This window comes from Heliangelus exortis, chromosome 1, assembly GCF_036169615.1.
Source record: "Heliangelus exortis chromosome 1, bHelExo1.hap1, whole genome shotgun sequence".
NCBI lineage: Eukaryota > Metazoa > Chordata > Aves > Apodiformes > Trochilidae > Heliangelus > Heliangelus exortis.
Window position 1 is genome coordinate 58,990,831 of NC_092422.1, and position 17,736 is coordinate 59,008,566.

At 36.2% G+C, this 17,736-nt stretch overlaps 1 protein-coding gene across 4 annotated transcripts in view; it reads left to right on the forward strand.

The window, feature by feature from the left end:
- The window catches only part of TMCO3 (transmembrane and coiled-coil domains 3), a 35,081-nt gene extending 19,357 nt beyond the window's left edge, over positions 1 to 15,724 (forward strand). The window contains exons 10-13 of one of the 4 annotated variants that reach the window (XM_071744009.1): positions 4,995 to 5,145; positions 11,095 to 11,174; positions 11,723 to 11,872; positions 13,457 to 15,724. In XM_071744009.1, the coding sequence (XP_071600110.1) occupies positions 4,995 to 5,145; positions 11,095 to 11,174; positions 11,723 to 11,872; positions 13,457 to 13,570 (495 nt within the window). In that variant the 3' untranslated portion in view covers positions 13,571 to 15,724. Of the gene's footprint in view, positions 1 to 4,994; positions 5,146 to 8,046; positions 8,421 to 11,094; positions 11,175 to 11,722; positions 11,873 to 13,456 lie in introns of those variants that run through there. The other 3 variants (XR_011725876.1, XR_011725877.1, XM_071744019.1) reach the window with 3 other exon arrangements.
- Positions 15,725 to 17,736: the final 2,012 nt, after the last annotated feature.

Consider the following 17,736-nt stretch of genomic DNA (forward strand, 5'->3'; position numbering starts at 1 on the left):
ATGCAATGCTTCATGTTCACTGACACAGATACATCCATTATAGTAATGCTACAAGGTGTGGTTTGAGCACAAAAAAAAAAGACCTAAAAAAACTACAATGAAAACAAAGCAAAAATAGGATTTGGTTGTCCTGTTGAACAAACAGCTCAGCAAACAAATCTTAAATTAAAAAAAAATCTTAATTGGTACAGATGTCCTTCTATGTCAGGAATAAAACCGTAGTATGAGGGATGGAAATCTAGTTTAAAAAAATGTTGCATGTGTTTGGAAAGGATAAATAAGTATTTTTGGGGCTCCAGGCAGGAAGGTAATTAAACTGTCATGGTTCCTGCAACGATTTTTCTCTTTGGGAAACCAAGCTTAAATATTGGCAGAATTTGTATAGCTGTCTCTAAACTTAGAATTTTCCATACTGATATAATTCTAAAAAAGCTTTTGAATTTGTAGAAGAAAGAATAACAGAATGCATATTTTAGTGGCCTTAACCAAAGGTGACTTTGTGGCTCCACTTAGAAAACTTTTGTAAGACCTTTTTAAAAAATATTTTAACCTCTATTTAGCATGTGAGTTATTCTGCAGGACACGTGCTTTCCAATATGTGACAAAGGAGGTAGGAATGATATGGTATTCCTGCTTCTTGCATATAGTTATTTGTTATGTGCTTCAGTGTTGACTGGATTTCTGCAGTCCACTTAAATTTATCCTGTATTGGAATTAATCTGTAACACTCACGTGTAATGCACTTTATATATAAAGCTTAATCTATTTTACTAGTTCCCTGTTTTTGAAAGTCTCAGATGGCTAATTAAAAAAGAATGGCTGTGTCTCTACCAGTAAGGGAATATTCTTTATGGGAAACAAGGGGAAGCCTAGGACAGAAGAGGTTCCTATACTGCAGTCCAAGTAAGCAATTTTGCTGTAACAATTATCCTGTCAGCTGAAGAACTGAGCTTCCTATATGGAAGTGACTTAAGGATTTCTGCACTGCTTGGCTCACTTAGATAACATTGCAACTCATTAAATCAGAAACAGGGTCTGAAATACGTCTCTTCATGATAAACTTAATTAAAGAGATGCAAAGAATCTTGAATTAGAGCTATTTTACCAAGATTTGGAGCTTAAGATACCTCTTTCTGTTTCCAGACATTCTCAGAAGTGATGAAATTCCCCCTTCCTTTTGTCCTTCAACTAGCTGCCAAATAGAGGGGAGCTGGGGGTTGTGTCAAATACCATTCCTCTGGAAGTCTGTCTGACTTCGAGATGCAGTTTTACATCTTTCAAACATGTACCTTGTCAACAGTAACAAAGGCTCAGTAGATCATTATCACAATTCAGCAACTCCTTTTCAAGATGAGAGTTACACAGATACTGCTTTTTTTTTTTTTTTTTTTTCCCCCCCATTGGAAAACTGTCCTCCTGAATCATAGCATAAGGAGCAAATCTATCTTAAAGTGTCAAATGTGATCATTTAGGATTGATGGCCAAACTGGTATTTTTAGGTCAAGATACATATCACAGTGAGCTGAAGCCAGAGTGTTCACTGGTGTAGTGTTGCTTTTTCATGTTCTGTATGTACAGAAATATTACAGGGATACATTTTTAAAATGCTATCCTGATAATGAATTGCTGTATTGGACACCTGCAGGAAAACTGTAGTTAGTTTTGTTTTAAAGTGAAGGTTCTGAGTGTTGTAAAGGAATGGGAAAAAATATTGGAAAAAAAAATCTGGCAAGAAGGATAGCAGGTACAGTTACAAGTTTGTAGGACTGTGTGTACAATTCAGGGAGATGGGGATGAGCTTTCCAGTTTGATTGCGTTGTGGTTTACCTGGGATGATGGCAGCAATTAGAAGTATCCAGCTTGCTTTATATAACAAAAAGCTAAAAAGAAAATAAAGCTCTGTTATGAAAATGTCTATACTTTTTCCCGCACTTTATTAGGAATGTTGTTCCTTTTTTGCCTGGAGTACTTCTTAAGGGCTCATAACCTGCTTATGAACTATATTGTATCAGTTAAAAGGAAAAGGCTAAGGAAGAACTGTAATCTCAAATATTCTAGTTAATTATTTAATAAAATGCAGTTGAGCTGGAGTTTTTACAAGGCTCTCTAAAAAATTGTTTCTGTTTCCATTAAGGTTTTCTATTTCCTTGAAATGAATTCACCTCTTTACTCTTGGGCAGACTTAAGTTACTGAAGCCTGAAATTCTAAAACATTTTTTTTTCCATCAGGTATTCTTTAACTTTACTGCCTTGCCATATTCATTAAGCTTCTGTCATGATTAAAGAGCAGCAGTAAGATACACATTACTGGAGAATATAGGCAAAACAACTGCTGAACAAATGGTTGAAATTCAGCTGGAACATGTTATAGCAGTAATGTGTATTTCCTTATTTATTGCTGTGTTAGAACATCTGAATGTAAAAATCCAATATTCTAGTGAAAGCAAAGCAATACTTTGGGAATTAGAGTAAAATGGGAACTTTGAAATCAAAGGAAAGCTAAATTTCTATGTGACCTGCTGTAGGTGACCTTGCTCTGGCAGGGGGGTTGATCTTTTGATGTCCTTTACAACCCCTAACTTTCTCTGATTTCTGTACTGGGAAAAATGTATAAATTGACAAAATTTCGCATTTAATTTTGACTAAAAAAGCTTTCTGTAATGTAGGAGCTGAGAAAAGAACAGTGCAGAGCCCTGGGATTAGTAATTGTTAGAGCTCTGTTTAGTAAAGGCAAAACATTAAGGATGATGAAAGCCAAGAGGGAATACAAAATTCAAAATACTTTCCAAGTTTTGCTTATATAAGAAACTTAGCTGAGAATGCTTTCCTGCCACAAAACAAATCCTCTCCTGTGTGTATGTGTGCATCCCACACATTATATATTATATATAATATATCCTGATGCTACAGATTTAGCTGAGGAAATGTGTACATTTATTGGCAATATTATTGGACAGTCAGAGACCAGGATGGAACAGTAAAGGGAATCTGTATAAATCTAGATATAAATTAGAAAAACAGACTGCAGGAGAGGGGATGGAGTTCAGAAAAGAACGTAATTTTTGATACTTTCTTGCCCTTTCATCGACTTTGCACTTCTCTGTGTGTAGAGCAACCTATAGATTTTGTAGTAGGAAGTTGTGGAGGACTCTAGAGGGTAGACAAGAAACAGCACAATTTGCTTTTTTTTAAAATTTACCAGACCCTTGAGCTCATACTTAGCTTGCCATAGAATAAAGGAATGCAGTTCATTTTTTATGTGGTGGGAGCAAACCCTGACAGACATACAGTTTCCTCCAGTTATGTCTGATGCTTTCTGAACAATGTTTCTTTCCCATTTAAATTTCTCCTTGCTTGACCAGTGATTCTCATAACAGCAAAGGATCATGCAATTTCCAATACAAGAGATGATAAATCTCTTTTTATATGGTAATCTAACCATATAGATGTCAATACCTAAAATATTAACTATGGAAGTTTTGATCTGGAGCCCTGTTATGACTGATAACACTGAAGAGTAGGGGTAAGCATAGCTGAATAGTAAAATTAATTCCAACTTTAATAGAAGAGGCTATATGGGATCTTAATTATTCTCAAGAGGTTTTGACTTTTAATGTGACTCAGAAGAATGTTTCCTATTCATAACTATTTCCTTTATCTTCTTGATCTTTTGGTCATTTTAAAGCCACTTACATACATTTCCTTCCCTCATACAGTTTCAAATTGTGGTGAAAAGCAATGAAATTCCTTTTAAAATGAGACTAACATTATAATATTATTTTGTTGGTTTTGCCCAAGCAACTACTATGAGCATTAGTTGACAAAACCAATCAGTTTTCTTAACTGTCTTGTAATAAATTACAGACTCTTAGCCAAATGGACTCATGTGATAAGCATTCAGACTTGAAACTTCAATACACAAAAGTCCAGGGATTGTTTTAAGGTAGCATTTTATGCACAGCTTGGAGACTTTTGACTATTGTGTCTTTTGCTCTCCTCCATTCATTTCAGGTCACTTGAGTTTTAGCTTCACACCTTGCAGTGTAACACTGTTGGAGATCTGATTAATGTTGTCCATAAATGTACCATGGTGTATTGTTTCTTAATCTAACCCAGTATAGAAACAAATCTTCAGTTTAAAATTTTCTATAAATATTACTAGCACTGCCCTTTCTCAGTAAGATGACCATGTGCAGCAGCCTGGTTTTAGAGCAATTATTTCAAAACATACTTTATGCCAACTAAGAGTGCTGCTTGGGTTTTTTTGTTGTTTTTTAAAATGTCCTGAGCATTGCATTAAGCAGTTGCTTTGTGTTTAGTTCAGTCTCTTTATATGTGTTTCATCTCTTCCTTCTAATACTGTATTCAAATAATGAAAATGAATGAAGCAGTCTCAGTTCTTTCAAACAGAACCCAGGCTTCATTTCAGCAGTTTACTTCACATGCTTAAATGCCTCCCTATTCACTGAAGCACACAGGCACATTTAAGTCCAATTTACAATAATAAAATGTAATTTATGCCTGTGACTTCTGCTAAATTGAGACTATTCTCCCAAATTATAAGCTTTGATTTTTATTTTTTCCTTCTGTGAGACAGCTGGAAAATATGTCCTTACTGCTTTATTTCACAGGCTCAGTGTATTATGCAATCCTGACTCCAAAGCTGCCATAGTCTTTCTCGTTTTTGTGAAATCAGATGCTATCCTTAAGAGTGATACAAAGCATTACAATGTATATTAAGAAATTTCCTTTTGTTTTTGTGGGGAAGGAGGTAACATGGAGGGGAAACTGGTTTTGTGAGTCTCTTGTATAACTACAATGCTGAAGAACACTGAAATAAACGTGCTAAATTCTATTTCTTGTCGAGCTTGCATAAAGACATAGTAATTGCCTACATTCAGTATAATGTACAGTTTTCTAATTTCACTGTGAAATGGTATATAAGTCACTCAGGGCTAGAGAACAGCAACAGATTCTCTGTTATTCCTTGACAGATCACAGAGCTGTTGGATGTTTCAATGGAGCTGGGATGCTTCTTAGCTGGAGCTCTGATCTCTTCTCAGGGTCACATGGTTACTGAGGAGATTATGTCCTGTATTGAACCAATACGTGACTTTCTTGCCATCATTTTCTTTGCATCCATAGGTAACTTCTAAGAAAATTACTTTAAAAATAGCATTAACCTACAAATGTGGGGGAGGAGAAAAAAAAGTGGTGTCTACAAACTGGGGGGGGGAGGAAATTACTTTTATTTTGTTAAAATACTAAGCTGTTAACTGACCACAATATTGGTTTGCCTTTGATAATATTTTAAATTGAACATTCATTTTGATAAGCAATTTGCATGTTATGCTCTCAATTCTTGTTTTAATGTCAGTTTTTCATTGTAAGTTCTAAATTCAGACTATTTAAATGTAACTGAACACGTAACTAAAAATTTTAAAGGAGAAAGGGTTTTGCGTGTTAGTTTGTTGGTTTTGTTTTGTTTTTTTTTTTTTTTTTAATGTCCTGTCTTTATAGTGGCTGTATTTGTAATTTATACTAAAATTGTAGTGGTATGTTGAGTCAGTTGGTATAAGAGATTTCAGGTTCTTGTGGCTTGGTTTTCTCTAGAAGCAGGATATCTTTTTTTATAATGTCTTAGATAGGAAAATGGGATCTGTGTGTTCTCAACACCAGGAAAAAATGATCAAAGATGTATCTCAGAGACTTACCTGAATGCCAACTGAAATGCAGCATTGATGCCCAAGACCAGAAGAGTAGTTCATAATGTTTGTTAGCCAAAACAAGATCATTTATCAGAATACTAGAATCAGAATTGGTAGCTTCATTTTGAACTGCTACACTCAGTAACACAAGAAATGTTGTTGAAGTGCTTAGATGGAGGCAGGTCCTATGAAAGCACTTGACTCTCTCTCTAGTGTGAATTGTACACTATGGATTGTCCTATTTTGGGGCCATTCAAGGTCTAAAACAGAGGGTTTGAATGTGGCCCTTTGCACAAATCTAACTTCCTTCAACCCATGCTTACTCAGATATTCTTGGTGTTTGTTTTTTTTCCTACAACACTTGGGTTTTCTTCTGGTTTTAAGTCTTCTATTGTTCTTTTTATCTCTATAGATTTGTTCAGATAATAGTGAGGTCTCATCAGCATAGTTTTAATGCCTTTCTTCATATACCTGTTTGATAGTTGTTTCCTAACAGAAATTAAGCTGTTTCTAGGGACTGCTAAAAAAAAAATGAAATAGTTATGCTTGCCAATCTTGATTTTTGTTTTACCCAGCCCATGATAATAACTTACGCTGATCAGTCAGATTTTTTAGTAATACATGTGTTTGTTTTAACAACTTTTTAATTTTTTAATTTTTTTAATAAGGGTAGGACAGTGGTGAGCTATGGTAGAGCTCTTGGGCCCATATAACTGACAAGTGTGGATAAGTAATTCCTAGTTGCTCATGGATAAGTTTCAGTAAAGATGATGATGGAGTGGATAGTGTTATCAGGGATACAAAGAATGAAAAGTAATGATAAGCCCAGAGTGAATTTTATGAGGGACTGAACAAAAATACTGTCCTACACTCTTGTGACTGCATAAATTAAGACTACAGATAAGGCTTTGGTAAAGTACAAGAAAATAGCAAGATCTCAGATGGCATGCTGGCAGCACTCCATATAGCCCATGTATGTATGTATAACCTATATATAGCCTATATAGGTTATACTATAAGGAAATTATTTTAGTAGTTCTGTTACATAATTTTAAAAAAATAAAATCTGTTAAACTGTTTTACCACTAGAATTGCAAGAAAGGAGTGAAAAGAAAATTGCCTAACAAGTTTGTATGCTTTTACAGAAAATGGGTGTTATTCCTGCCTCAGACCGTTAGCTAAAAATCAGAAAACTTTGCTATGTTATAGGCCACTGACAAAATGTGGCAGTGCTCACTTGTAAAAAAACCCCAAAACAAACGACCCAACCCCTACAAAAAGTAAAAAAACCCACCCCTGCCTCCCAGATAAACATTATCCCACCATTCCCCCCTTACTTTCCATTACTTTCAAATTTTGTGGTTAACAGGAAGTTTTGTGGGGTGGCAAGGAAGTTAAGTTGTTAAAAGGAGTGATGTGATGTTGCAAACAAAGCCTGAGCTGGATAAAAAGTATTCCTTAAACTTTAAAAGAAGAAATCTAGTAAGAAAATACTTCTACCTTGCTCTCTACTTATATATGTACACATGCAAATGATATGTATTATAAACACAGAGATACATTTGCTATGTGAAATTATGTAAAGGCCCCAGGGATTCTTTCCCCTGCCTAAAGAGAAGGCTTGTTGCTATAGGCAGCGAGCACCCTATTATAGAAAGCAGAGACACTTTGAGATCCTGAGGTAGGATGGTGCAGCACTGCAGTAATATAATTTCTGTTTCTTTTATAATAAGGGACCGAGCAGAAAAATTTGGCTTAATTGTAAGGCGACTGTCAATATGTAATTTGAAAAAGTTAGTTGCTATTTTGCTTGTCATAACTGCCTGCTTTTCTGTTCTCACTACAGAAATCCTTCTGGTTCCTAAAGGCTAAGCTGAATAGTACTTGTTCGTGTAATATCTGTAACAGTGGTCCTGCCCTTAGCTTGACCTGTGTAATGCTGCTGCTTTCAAATTCACGCATGGGTGCATTTGTGGGGATAATACACCTTTGCAGTTAGGCATTAACACTTGCTCCATCTGTACATTCATTTAAGCCTTTGTGTGTTGTTCACGTTTTGTGTCTCTCTGTGCTACCTCCTGAGGTTAGAAAGTTCCTGCTAGTCTCTGTCCTCACTAACATTTTTGTGAGAACATCAAGACCAGTCCCTTAGAGCCACATTTTGAGAACTTTATTCTTCATTTCTGATTTAGTACCTAGTATTCAGATCCTTTCCTTTCTGCTTCTACGTCATTTGATTTTGTTTTGCTTTATATAAAGGCAGATGGCATCCTTGAATAGAATGCTTAACCTTTTTTTTTTTTTTTTTTATGGAAACCAACATCCCATTTTTTGTCAGTCTATGGAGCATATGGGTATCAGGATCTGGTGAAGAGAGAGATTACTTCCACTCCTGGCAAAATCATGTGTCCTCAATGTGCTGTTGAGATGTACTCACTTGGCCAGGCTCTGTGTTTCCCTCCTGGGTGAATCCTGTGTTCAGTGTTGCACTTGGAATGCAAAATACTGAAAGCCCTGTAATGGTGCAGTCTTTTTTATTCAGAAGACAGGTGATACTTACACTGTCAGCACTACCATTGTCCAGAACTAACACACACATGGTGTTTCTTTGATAAGCCTCTTAACATTTCTTTGAATTTGAGAGGAATCAAAAGAAGAATATCACAACTGTAATTCAATAGCTGACATACATCACCTTCTCCTTATCCTTCCAGCTCTGAGTGATGTCCTTTCTTGAGGAATGAATTCTAATGACTCCAATTTGATAAATAGATTTCTAGTTTCTGTCATCTTGTTTGCTGTCGACGATCTCAAAGATTGCTTTTCTTGATGCTGGATCTTTCAGGATGTGGTCATGATGTTTGGGTCTTCACTTGCTGTTTAGTAACTGTCCAGCAAATTGATAGAATCTGTCTAATCGTAGGAAGTTTACTTGTTAAGAAAAAGTACCTATAAAAAGAATGTGCAAAATTTTGCCTGGAATCTCCTTCAGAAGAGCACATAAAAATGTATATGAGTGAACTGTGCTTTCTGGCTTGACATTGATGAAAGGTCACCTCCACCCCAAAGCCTCCATTCTACATGTTCCAGAACACTGCTTAGAATTGAAGTCCAATGGCTTATGCTCAGGTCTGTGAAAAGGTACCTAAGTGGTAACCTAGCTCTTGGTGACAAGCCAACATGCCACTTGCTACCTGATGAGAGGTGCTTAAGTTCCTGAATTATTTGATTGGAGCCTTTCTTCCATCCATAGTGACTCCTGAGCTTAGTCACAAAGTTGTATTAAAACCTTTGAAATAAATACCCATACTCATGCACCTTCTGTCTACGAAGTTAATCTTTCTGATGACGTTTGTGTTGTTGGGAAGGCTTCATGTGCTGGTATAGCAGTCAGATAGGATTTCTGGCCTTATCCCAAATTCTCATCTAGGGCTGGGGCAAAGGTCTGTAATGACCATGAGATCCACTGTGGCAGGATTTATTTCCCCCAAAACATGTTTGTGTGCTGGGATGTTTGTTTGTTTGCTCAGACTAGTGTATGTAACAGGTTTAGGCTTGCTTCACCTTGCAGATGCTTACCTCCATGGCATTGCTATAGAAAACTCTGGTAGTTTGCACCTCAGCTCTTTGGAATATGGTAATAATCTCCACATTGGGCAGTGGTTCAAATGGACTTCAGACTGCTTGTCTGCCCCAGAGCTGAAAAGTTAGCTCCACCAGTGGTGAGGAAAGCACTAGGCTGTATTTATAGCTTTCCCCTGAAATCTTTGATTCCAGATTGGCAGAGTTGGCCCTCCAACCAAACATGACATTGGTACGGGCTGCATTTCTCTAGTTGCTTTCCATGTCTATTTCTCAGACTGGCCTAAAGGTGAATGAGCAATGTACACAGTACAAGGTAGGAAAAAAAAAAAAAAAAAGAGAAGCTACTCTCCCCTCCATGTGCATGTGTGCACACATTTGGATTTCTTTGTTTTGGTGTGGTGTTTGTCTCATTCTGCCATCTCTCCCCTTATTCTGATTGTCTTTTGCATTTGTGCATCAGTAGTTGGAAGGAAATGAAGAAATATTGCAGGTTGTGCATATGCTGACCAGCTTGTACTTGTATAAGTGTCTCTGTATTTGAAGTACATTTCCATCCACGATGGAGTGTATGTATGGACAAAAAATAGTGAAGGTACTTAGAGTAGCTTCTCTTGTACTCAGGAAGAAAAGATGATTCAGATCTCTGTAGTTCTTCAGGCTCTGCAATGTCATGGGACAGGGAAAACTTGTCTTGCATTAAAAGAAGTTACAGCATCGATTTATATGCCTCATGCTTTAGAAAGCTAAACTCTTGTCCTTCACCAAAAATAATTGGCTTGGAAAATGGCCAACTATTATGGATTTATTAGAACATCACCACTATTTTGGTTCCTCTTTTTTAAGAGCTTTAATGAAGAAGGAATGAGCTCCCAAAGATACACAGTTATGTTTGTTTGCACAAATTCCTTATAGCCTAGGAGGAAAAGATAGACTTGCTCAGCTGTAAGATTCTTCCTCACTGTCTCCAGGACTTCTTCAACAAATACAAGACAAAAAAATAATTAAACCAATATACAGATACTCCCCCCAAAGGGAATCCCCCCTAAAACCCAACCAACCAACCAACCAACCAAGAAACGCAAAAACAAACAAACAAACCAAAACAGACAAAAAGCAACCCAAAAAGCCACAACCAAATTAACAAACAAGAAAACAAAACCCTACACCAAGATCATACCTATGGGGTTTGATAAATTTTTAGGCCATACTCAGGGGTTTATGACTTTACCTAATTCCAGTCTTGAGTGACTTTTACATTTCAGTTGAATTCCAGTGTTTGCAAGTGAGGGCCATGCAAACAGAAGTTGTATTTTCTATAGTAGCTATAGCCTGTGCAAACAAATACTGAATATCGTGTTCCTCCCACAGTGATAGTCCATTACCATGTCATACAAAAATGTTAAGTGGCTAGCAAAGCGTATTTTACAGTCATTGTACAGAACAGTGGACTTCTTTTCCTACATTTTTATAGCTTTCATTAGAGGTGTGTTTCAGTTTAGTTCAGTGGATTATTGACTGGTGTGAAAGAAAGAGAAGTGTTTATAAACTAAAAGTGTTCATGCATCAGCCACGTACAATTTCATTTAATTTGAAATATGGTTTCTGCTAAACCCCTCCAAAGGAAAAAGGGTTGGATAATTCAGGAAGTGCTGTGGTGATCAAGTAGTGTTGGTTAGGTCTATGTTAGGACTTTTTGTTTGTTGTTAAGAATATAGTCTTGCAATTAAATCTATTAACTCAAAAAATTACCATGGTAAGATACTGACCTTAACCTTTGAAATATTGTTTTCTTTCCTCCTAGGACTTCATGTTTTCCCCACATTTGTAATATATGAGCTTACAGTCTTACTATTCCTTACATTGTCTGTGGTCATAATGAAGGTATTTTTTTTCTCTTTTTCATCTTTTAATACTCTAAATAATCTTTGTGCTGTGTTTCCAAATGAAAATTGTGTGCAAGAACTGAATACTTCACATTACAGAGAACATTACATATTTACTGTAAATCTGTATTTGGAGGAATTTTGCTGGTTTAGAATACAGTTTGATCCAACATTCTTAAGATTTATTTAAAAAAAAAAAAAAGGATTGTATTTAATATTGAAAGTAAGTTGCATATGGAGAAAGTTCTGTACTTGAAGCTGACAAAATTATGGAGTGTTTTTATTACAGTAAATAAGATACTACTTTGTAGTAGTATCTTACACTGCATCTTATGTAGTATCATATACTAACAGTATAGTACATGTGCAATGTGCATAATTATCTTTTTAAAATCAATACAGAAGACACATCTAAAGTCCACCAATTCATTTTATGTGTAGAATTGTATTTGATGATATGTCTTACAAAGATAGCACTTATTTATTGTACTTCCTTTATTTGAAAACAAAACAAGCCCACGACAACCCAAAAAAATGTTTTTACAGTTTGTCTTGGCAGTGCTTGTCCTTTCTCTGATTCTTCCAAAGACCAGCCAGTATATCAAGTGGATTGTCTCAGCAGGACTGGCACAAGTCAGTGAATTCTCTTTTGTTCTGGGAAGCAGAGCACGAAGAGCAGGGATCATATCTCGGGAGGTAAGCTGTGCTATAGTTATTAACCTTTGGGTTTTTGCACCTGAATAGCTGACTGGGATTCTGAAATACCAATACACTTCAATTTTGTGGCAAGTCTCAGCTATTAACAAGCAGAACCAACCCAAAGTATGACCTGACAGGTTCTTAGTTCTGGTTTGTACTTGTTTCATATTGTACTTTAATATTAAATAGCAGGTTTTACTTTTAAATGGCTGAGTTATAAATGCTTTACCTTGACTGCTCTCGTTTAGAACTTCATTAACTGAGCAGTGAGTTGTAGATAGCACCCAAGTCATTGAGAAGCCTTTCTTTCAAAAATATTGATACAGCTATAGAAGGGGGAACTCAGAGTATAGAATTTGAATAAGGAAGTGTCAAAGAAATAAAATCTAGAGAGCAGATATAATGAAGTGGAAATTGCCTTAACGTTTAAATTAGCAAACAAATGTGTAGTATTTACCCGTAAAGCTTGTTCATTTATACTTATTTGCAGAAAAAAACCATTTTTCTGTAGTCATAAAAAAAAATCCCCAAGGAAAGAAAGCTTTAACTTAGTGTTGTATTGAAGCTGTGAGAACATTATTTTTTTCAAGATGAAGTCTGCTTTGTGGAATAAAGTATATTAGGGCCGTAGAGATACAACAACTGACCTCACTTTCCAGTGTTAGCTGCTTTTTCTTCTGCATCTCTGCTAACAAAAATACTCTGCTGGCATGCCAACGTTTTCATTGTGTGAGCAAGTGGGCTGTATAACCAAGTCCAAATAAAAGCACATGTGAAAAACTCACACAATGCTGTTCACTTTTATAATTAAAGGAGATTAATTTTCACGTTCACTCCTGGATATAATTAGGAGTTACAAATATGGTATGTTTGTATAGTTTCGACATACCCATTCATGATCACAGAACCATTTTAGGGACCCACATATTAAGCTTGCAGGCCTATTGGCTTTAATTTTTTTTCTGTGGCAGCTCTCATGTGACTATCTACTGTATAGGTTTATATAGCTCTGAAATTTCCAAAAGTAATTCTTCTGTTTGACATCTCAAAACTACTTCCTGCTGCTGTTTCATAAGACTCATTCTAAGTATGAAGTTAAGATCTTTTTTCAGAAGATGTGTGATATGACTGAAAATTATCTTTGTGCTTTTTTTTTTTTTTTTTTTAGTGTATAAAGTATCAGTGAAGTTTGCCATTATATCCTTAAACCAGAACAGTTTTGTGTTGGTTGGTTGATTAGTTTGGGGGTTTTTTGTTTTGTTTCAAGTAAAATGGTACTTGACCTTTGACCTTTAAGCAAACATTGAGCTTTTACAATTGACCTCTTAATTATATGTGTAAATACTTTTTTTCTGTAAGATCATAATTTTGTTTTTCTAACTGTATCTTCCAACGTGGTAAGCAGATAATGAGATTATATGAGCATTCACTTCTTTGCTTTTGTAGCAATATGCATAGTTGGTCAGGAAGCCAGCTGAAGCCTTCTAAAAATACCATCCCGAGTCTGATCTCCTCAAACTGAAGAGTCATTTGTTTACCATGTAATCAAGAGAGTTAATGGCTTTTATTTACAATTTTCAGGTCTATCTTCTTATTCTGAGCGTGACTACTCTAAGCCTTTTACTTGCCCCTGCCCTGTGGAGAGCAGCGATTATGAAATGTGTTCCGAGACCTGAGAGACGCTCAAGTACTTGATTAAGATTTGCACATACACAAGAATTAATCTTCTTGCAAGGAATAGCTTCAGTGCTCATTGTATTTCTATGCACTTGGAAAACGAGAGGTTTTGAGTAGTCAGTCCTCTTAATGTGCACTTGGTTATAAGCCTTATGCTGACTTTAACACAAAATTCAACGTTGAAAAAAAAAAAAAAGTTGTCATTTGAATTGCACATCTTTTACAAAACTTATTTTCTCTCTGAGGGATGAGAATCTGCCAGAGTATTTGTTTCTGATCCAAACAATTATTCAGAGCATAGATTATTTTTTTAAAATACAGCATCATGCAAACTGTGTTGGTTATTTTTTGCCTGAATGTGCCTTTTAATTTTCATCGTATTTTGTTACCGCTGGTTCATCACCAGGTTTTGTTTAAAAAGAAAAAAAAAATAGATATATTATGGTGCCTATGGTATCTTTTTTCACTAAATGACTTGAGTCATTTTCACATTTAGGAATTTATTATAGTAGTATAAAATTAATCACAAACCACATTTCTAATGGTAAGTAAAAGTGTAGCCCTCTACACCAAGAAAAAAATCTAACTGTTTAGTATCAAACTGTTTTAAGCAGTCAAATACATACTACAAATGATGCAGGCAATAGTATATGATGTTTTATTGAAAATTGCAGCATATGATGTATTTTCTGGTAGTAGTAACTTTTATTTGTGTCAGTTCTTGTATTTATTTACATACTTGACTAAAAGTTGATGGTAAGAAAGGGCATAAGTTATATTTGAAGACTGACAGTTGTCATCCATTTTTGTTGCTAACTGCTGTTGCAGTAATTTTACATTTTTTTTTTTAATCAGAAATCAGTTTTCTAAAACAGGGAAGTCTCATTTTAAGCAGATGAGAAAAACATCAGTAACTTTGGAAGTTTGATCTGTGATGCTATGCTACATTTGAAATAATTTTAAGTAAACTGATTTGCACAAAACATGACAGACTGGATGTGTATTTGGAACTTCATGTCTTTATACAGTTTGTTTACACTGAATAAATTGTTAGTGTCTTTAAAATATCATGGCATTTTTAAAAACAATGTTTTAAATGTGATCTTGAATGTGTTTTGTTTTTTAAAACATTATATGTATTCGGATAAGCCTGGTAAAAGCCCATCCTTTAAAGTGTTACAGGGGAAGCTTCCTCATAGACTGTAGTCTACTCTGATGAACAATTTAAAAATCATATTGAGGTTTCTCTGTTAAAAACAATACTATTAAATTGGTATTGACACCAGTGTTACACTGTCATCTAAAGTAACTGCCATATCCACAAGATGGCTAGAAAAATGCATGTTACGTAGGTTTAAATTGCTAATTAAAGTGAAAGCTGTCCTCCAAGTACCAAAACAAAGCTTTGGATGGATTTGTATGCTTTATACCTCTTTTCTCTACCATAAGTAGCCTCAGTTTCCTCCTGTGTTTTCTCTTGACACCTGCTGGGCTTGTCAAAACACAGCCTGGACTTATCTGCAGTGTGCTCTGTTAGGACAAGGTAGGTTTCATCATATTTGAGTTCTTGCTCACTGGATTCAGGGTTTTCTCCCCAGGTACTGACTTTTCATGAAGGTTGCAGGAATATATGGCAACTCCACTTTTCCTTGAGTGGTTTCAAAAGTTATTGAAGAACAGTGACAAATGCAGAGGAAAAAGCTGCCCTATAAATTAGTTGATTAATAATATGAATCTGTAACAAATTAAACTTGAAACTGATTTGTATTTAGTGTACTTAAAATATTTTTTATGAAAAATATATAAGTAATTTAAAATTTTGGTGGTACTGTTTAACATCTACCAGTTCAGATTTATTTTTCTCTTTTTCAGGTGCCTTGCTAAATTAATTAGTTCCTTAAGTGTACCAGGGAGAGAAATCTTACTCTATCCACTGACCTAACTTATAGTTTCTGCTTGGTATACAAGCTTTCCTCCTGAATGCCTCATTTTGGTTTTGAAAGATGCTTATTTCACCTGTAGTTTACCACCTGTGTTTCAGGGGGAAAAAATTTACCTATGACAAACCATGGTAGAGACCTCTGTATGGTTTCCATTATGTCTCTTAGTTACCCTTGAAACTATTATACAAAGTATTACAGCTGTGATGAGTAAAGATTTTGTCTAAATAAATTGCTGTGGCTAGTTGTATTTCTTTGGAAAATTGCAGTTAGGAGGAGTAGGAAATACTCAGTTTGTGTCTCTTAAATGGAAGAAAATATTTTCCTGATTACCTTTTAAAGGAGTTGGGTGAAGAGTCCTTTTTATACCATGTCCAAAAAGGAAAGCAAGCATCTAGATACCTTACTGATTGCCTCATCTCTGTCACTTCTTTCCCAAATAATTTTTTATTCAGTCCTGCCTTGGCTGGGCTTTAGGAGAACTGGGGACAGACAAATAGGAGCCCCATCTGAGCAGCAATTTTCTGTGCCTCTTTGTTGACATAGAATTGTATTGTCTGATTGAATATTAGATGCAAGTTCAAATTAATAATCTTATTGGACATATGATAAGTTTGTTTACAAGCAGATGCTTGAGATTGTCTCCTAGAAATCTGGAGGTATATTGAGGTACTGTAAATGCTTCCTGAAATGCGTATCATGTCTCCATGCATAGTTCCATGTCAAAAGTCTTATGATGCAGTCTTAGGATAGCAACAACAGACCTTATTCCTTAATGATTGATCAGTCATGCCTGTATGGAAAATGAGAATATTCCACAATTGGCCCACTAAGATATAATTGCACCTTTTTAGGACCCTTATGCTTCTACCCTGGAATATTCTCTTTCTGTGCCAAGTAGATAAAATTAAAGCAGAGATCTGGAAGCTCTGAAGAAAAAAAAATCTGATTTGTTGAAGGCTTGCTGAAGAACAGGTGGTCCATTATGGAAATTTTTGTTTCAGCTTGTTCAGCAGTGTGTCTCATTTTTTTATCTAATGGTCAAAATTATTTGAATACAGAAAAGCTGATACAGGGCAGATACATTTTAAGTGATGAGAGGATAATTCTGTGGTGAAGCTGAGCTTAAAGGAGTGGAAGGAAGGATCTGTTCTGCACTTGAGTAGCAATTTGTTCAGCATACCTGGTTTTATTTTTTGGGGGGACATTTTGTAGGCTTGTTTCAGAAGGGGGGTGGAATTGGTTGCTCGTTTTGTGTGGCTTTCTCTCTGAAAAATTGAGTTCTTACATGTTACCCCTTGATTACTACTTTGGGGTCATTGTTCCCTGTGGAATGAAGGAACCAAAACAGTTCAAAGCTGGTAGTGTGGGCTATGCTTAGTTTGTGAGTCATTTCCCTGTCCCCTGGGTCAGATTGGTACTTGCGTACCCACAACCACCCTACTTATGCCTCATCCCATGTGGAGCAGGCTGCTTCAGTCGCTCAGTAGGAAAGTATCTACTAAGATCTGTGAGGTTCTTTAAAGTTGTGGCTGACACAGGCCCCAGATGGCTTAGGGAATGCTGTCATAGTGGTCTAGGGCTATGTAGCTTTTTAAAAGCTGTAAGAATTTGTATTTCCTATAATCCTTCAAGATAAGGAGAAACAGCCTCACAGTACATTGTATTTTACTTGTTTTCTAGTTGGACATCTTCATTTTTGCAGTCAGAAAGGCATGTGCCTTGCATGACAGAACAGTGCTGTATGGTGCTGCTTGATGGAGGGTGTGAGAAACCTTAGCATGGTCCTGCTGCCTGCTGGAATCAACCCAGCAGCTGTCTGACCACAAAAGCACTCCTGGGGTTTGTCTAGGGAAGGAATCTGTAGTTCTGCTCAGTAAGCAACCCTGGCACTGCTCCAGCACACAGGCAGTTGCAAAGGTGGAGAAAAGTGGGCTTAAGTGACAGGAGGCAAGCCACTAACAGCATTAACATCTTTGTGGGAAACAGCAGTAGCTTGTAAGGAACAGCCAGTACCAGGCATCCACTATTAAGATGACCTGACAATGAGGAGAAAACAAAACCAGTGAAGCAAGAAGGAAGAGGAGGAAGATGTCCTAAGGGCTGGGAGATGTGTGGCCCACCCCACCCTAAAGATAACAAACAGCCTAAGAGAAAGGCATGCCTCTACGGGCTTCACTTGGTAGCCCAGGAGGTGTGCTGCTTTGCTTCTCCCACTGCTTCTGTTCAGTCATTACCACTCCT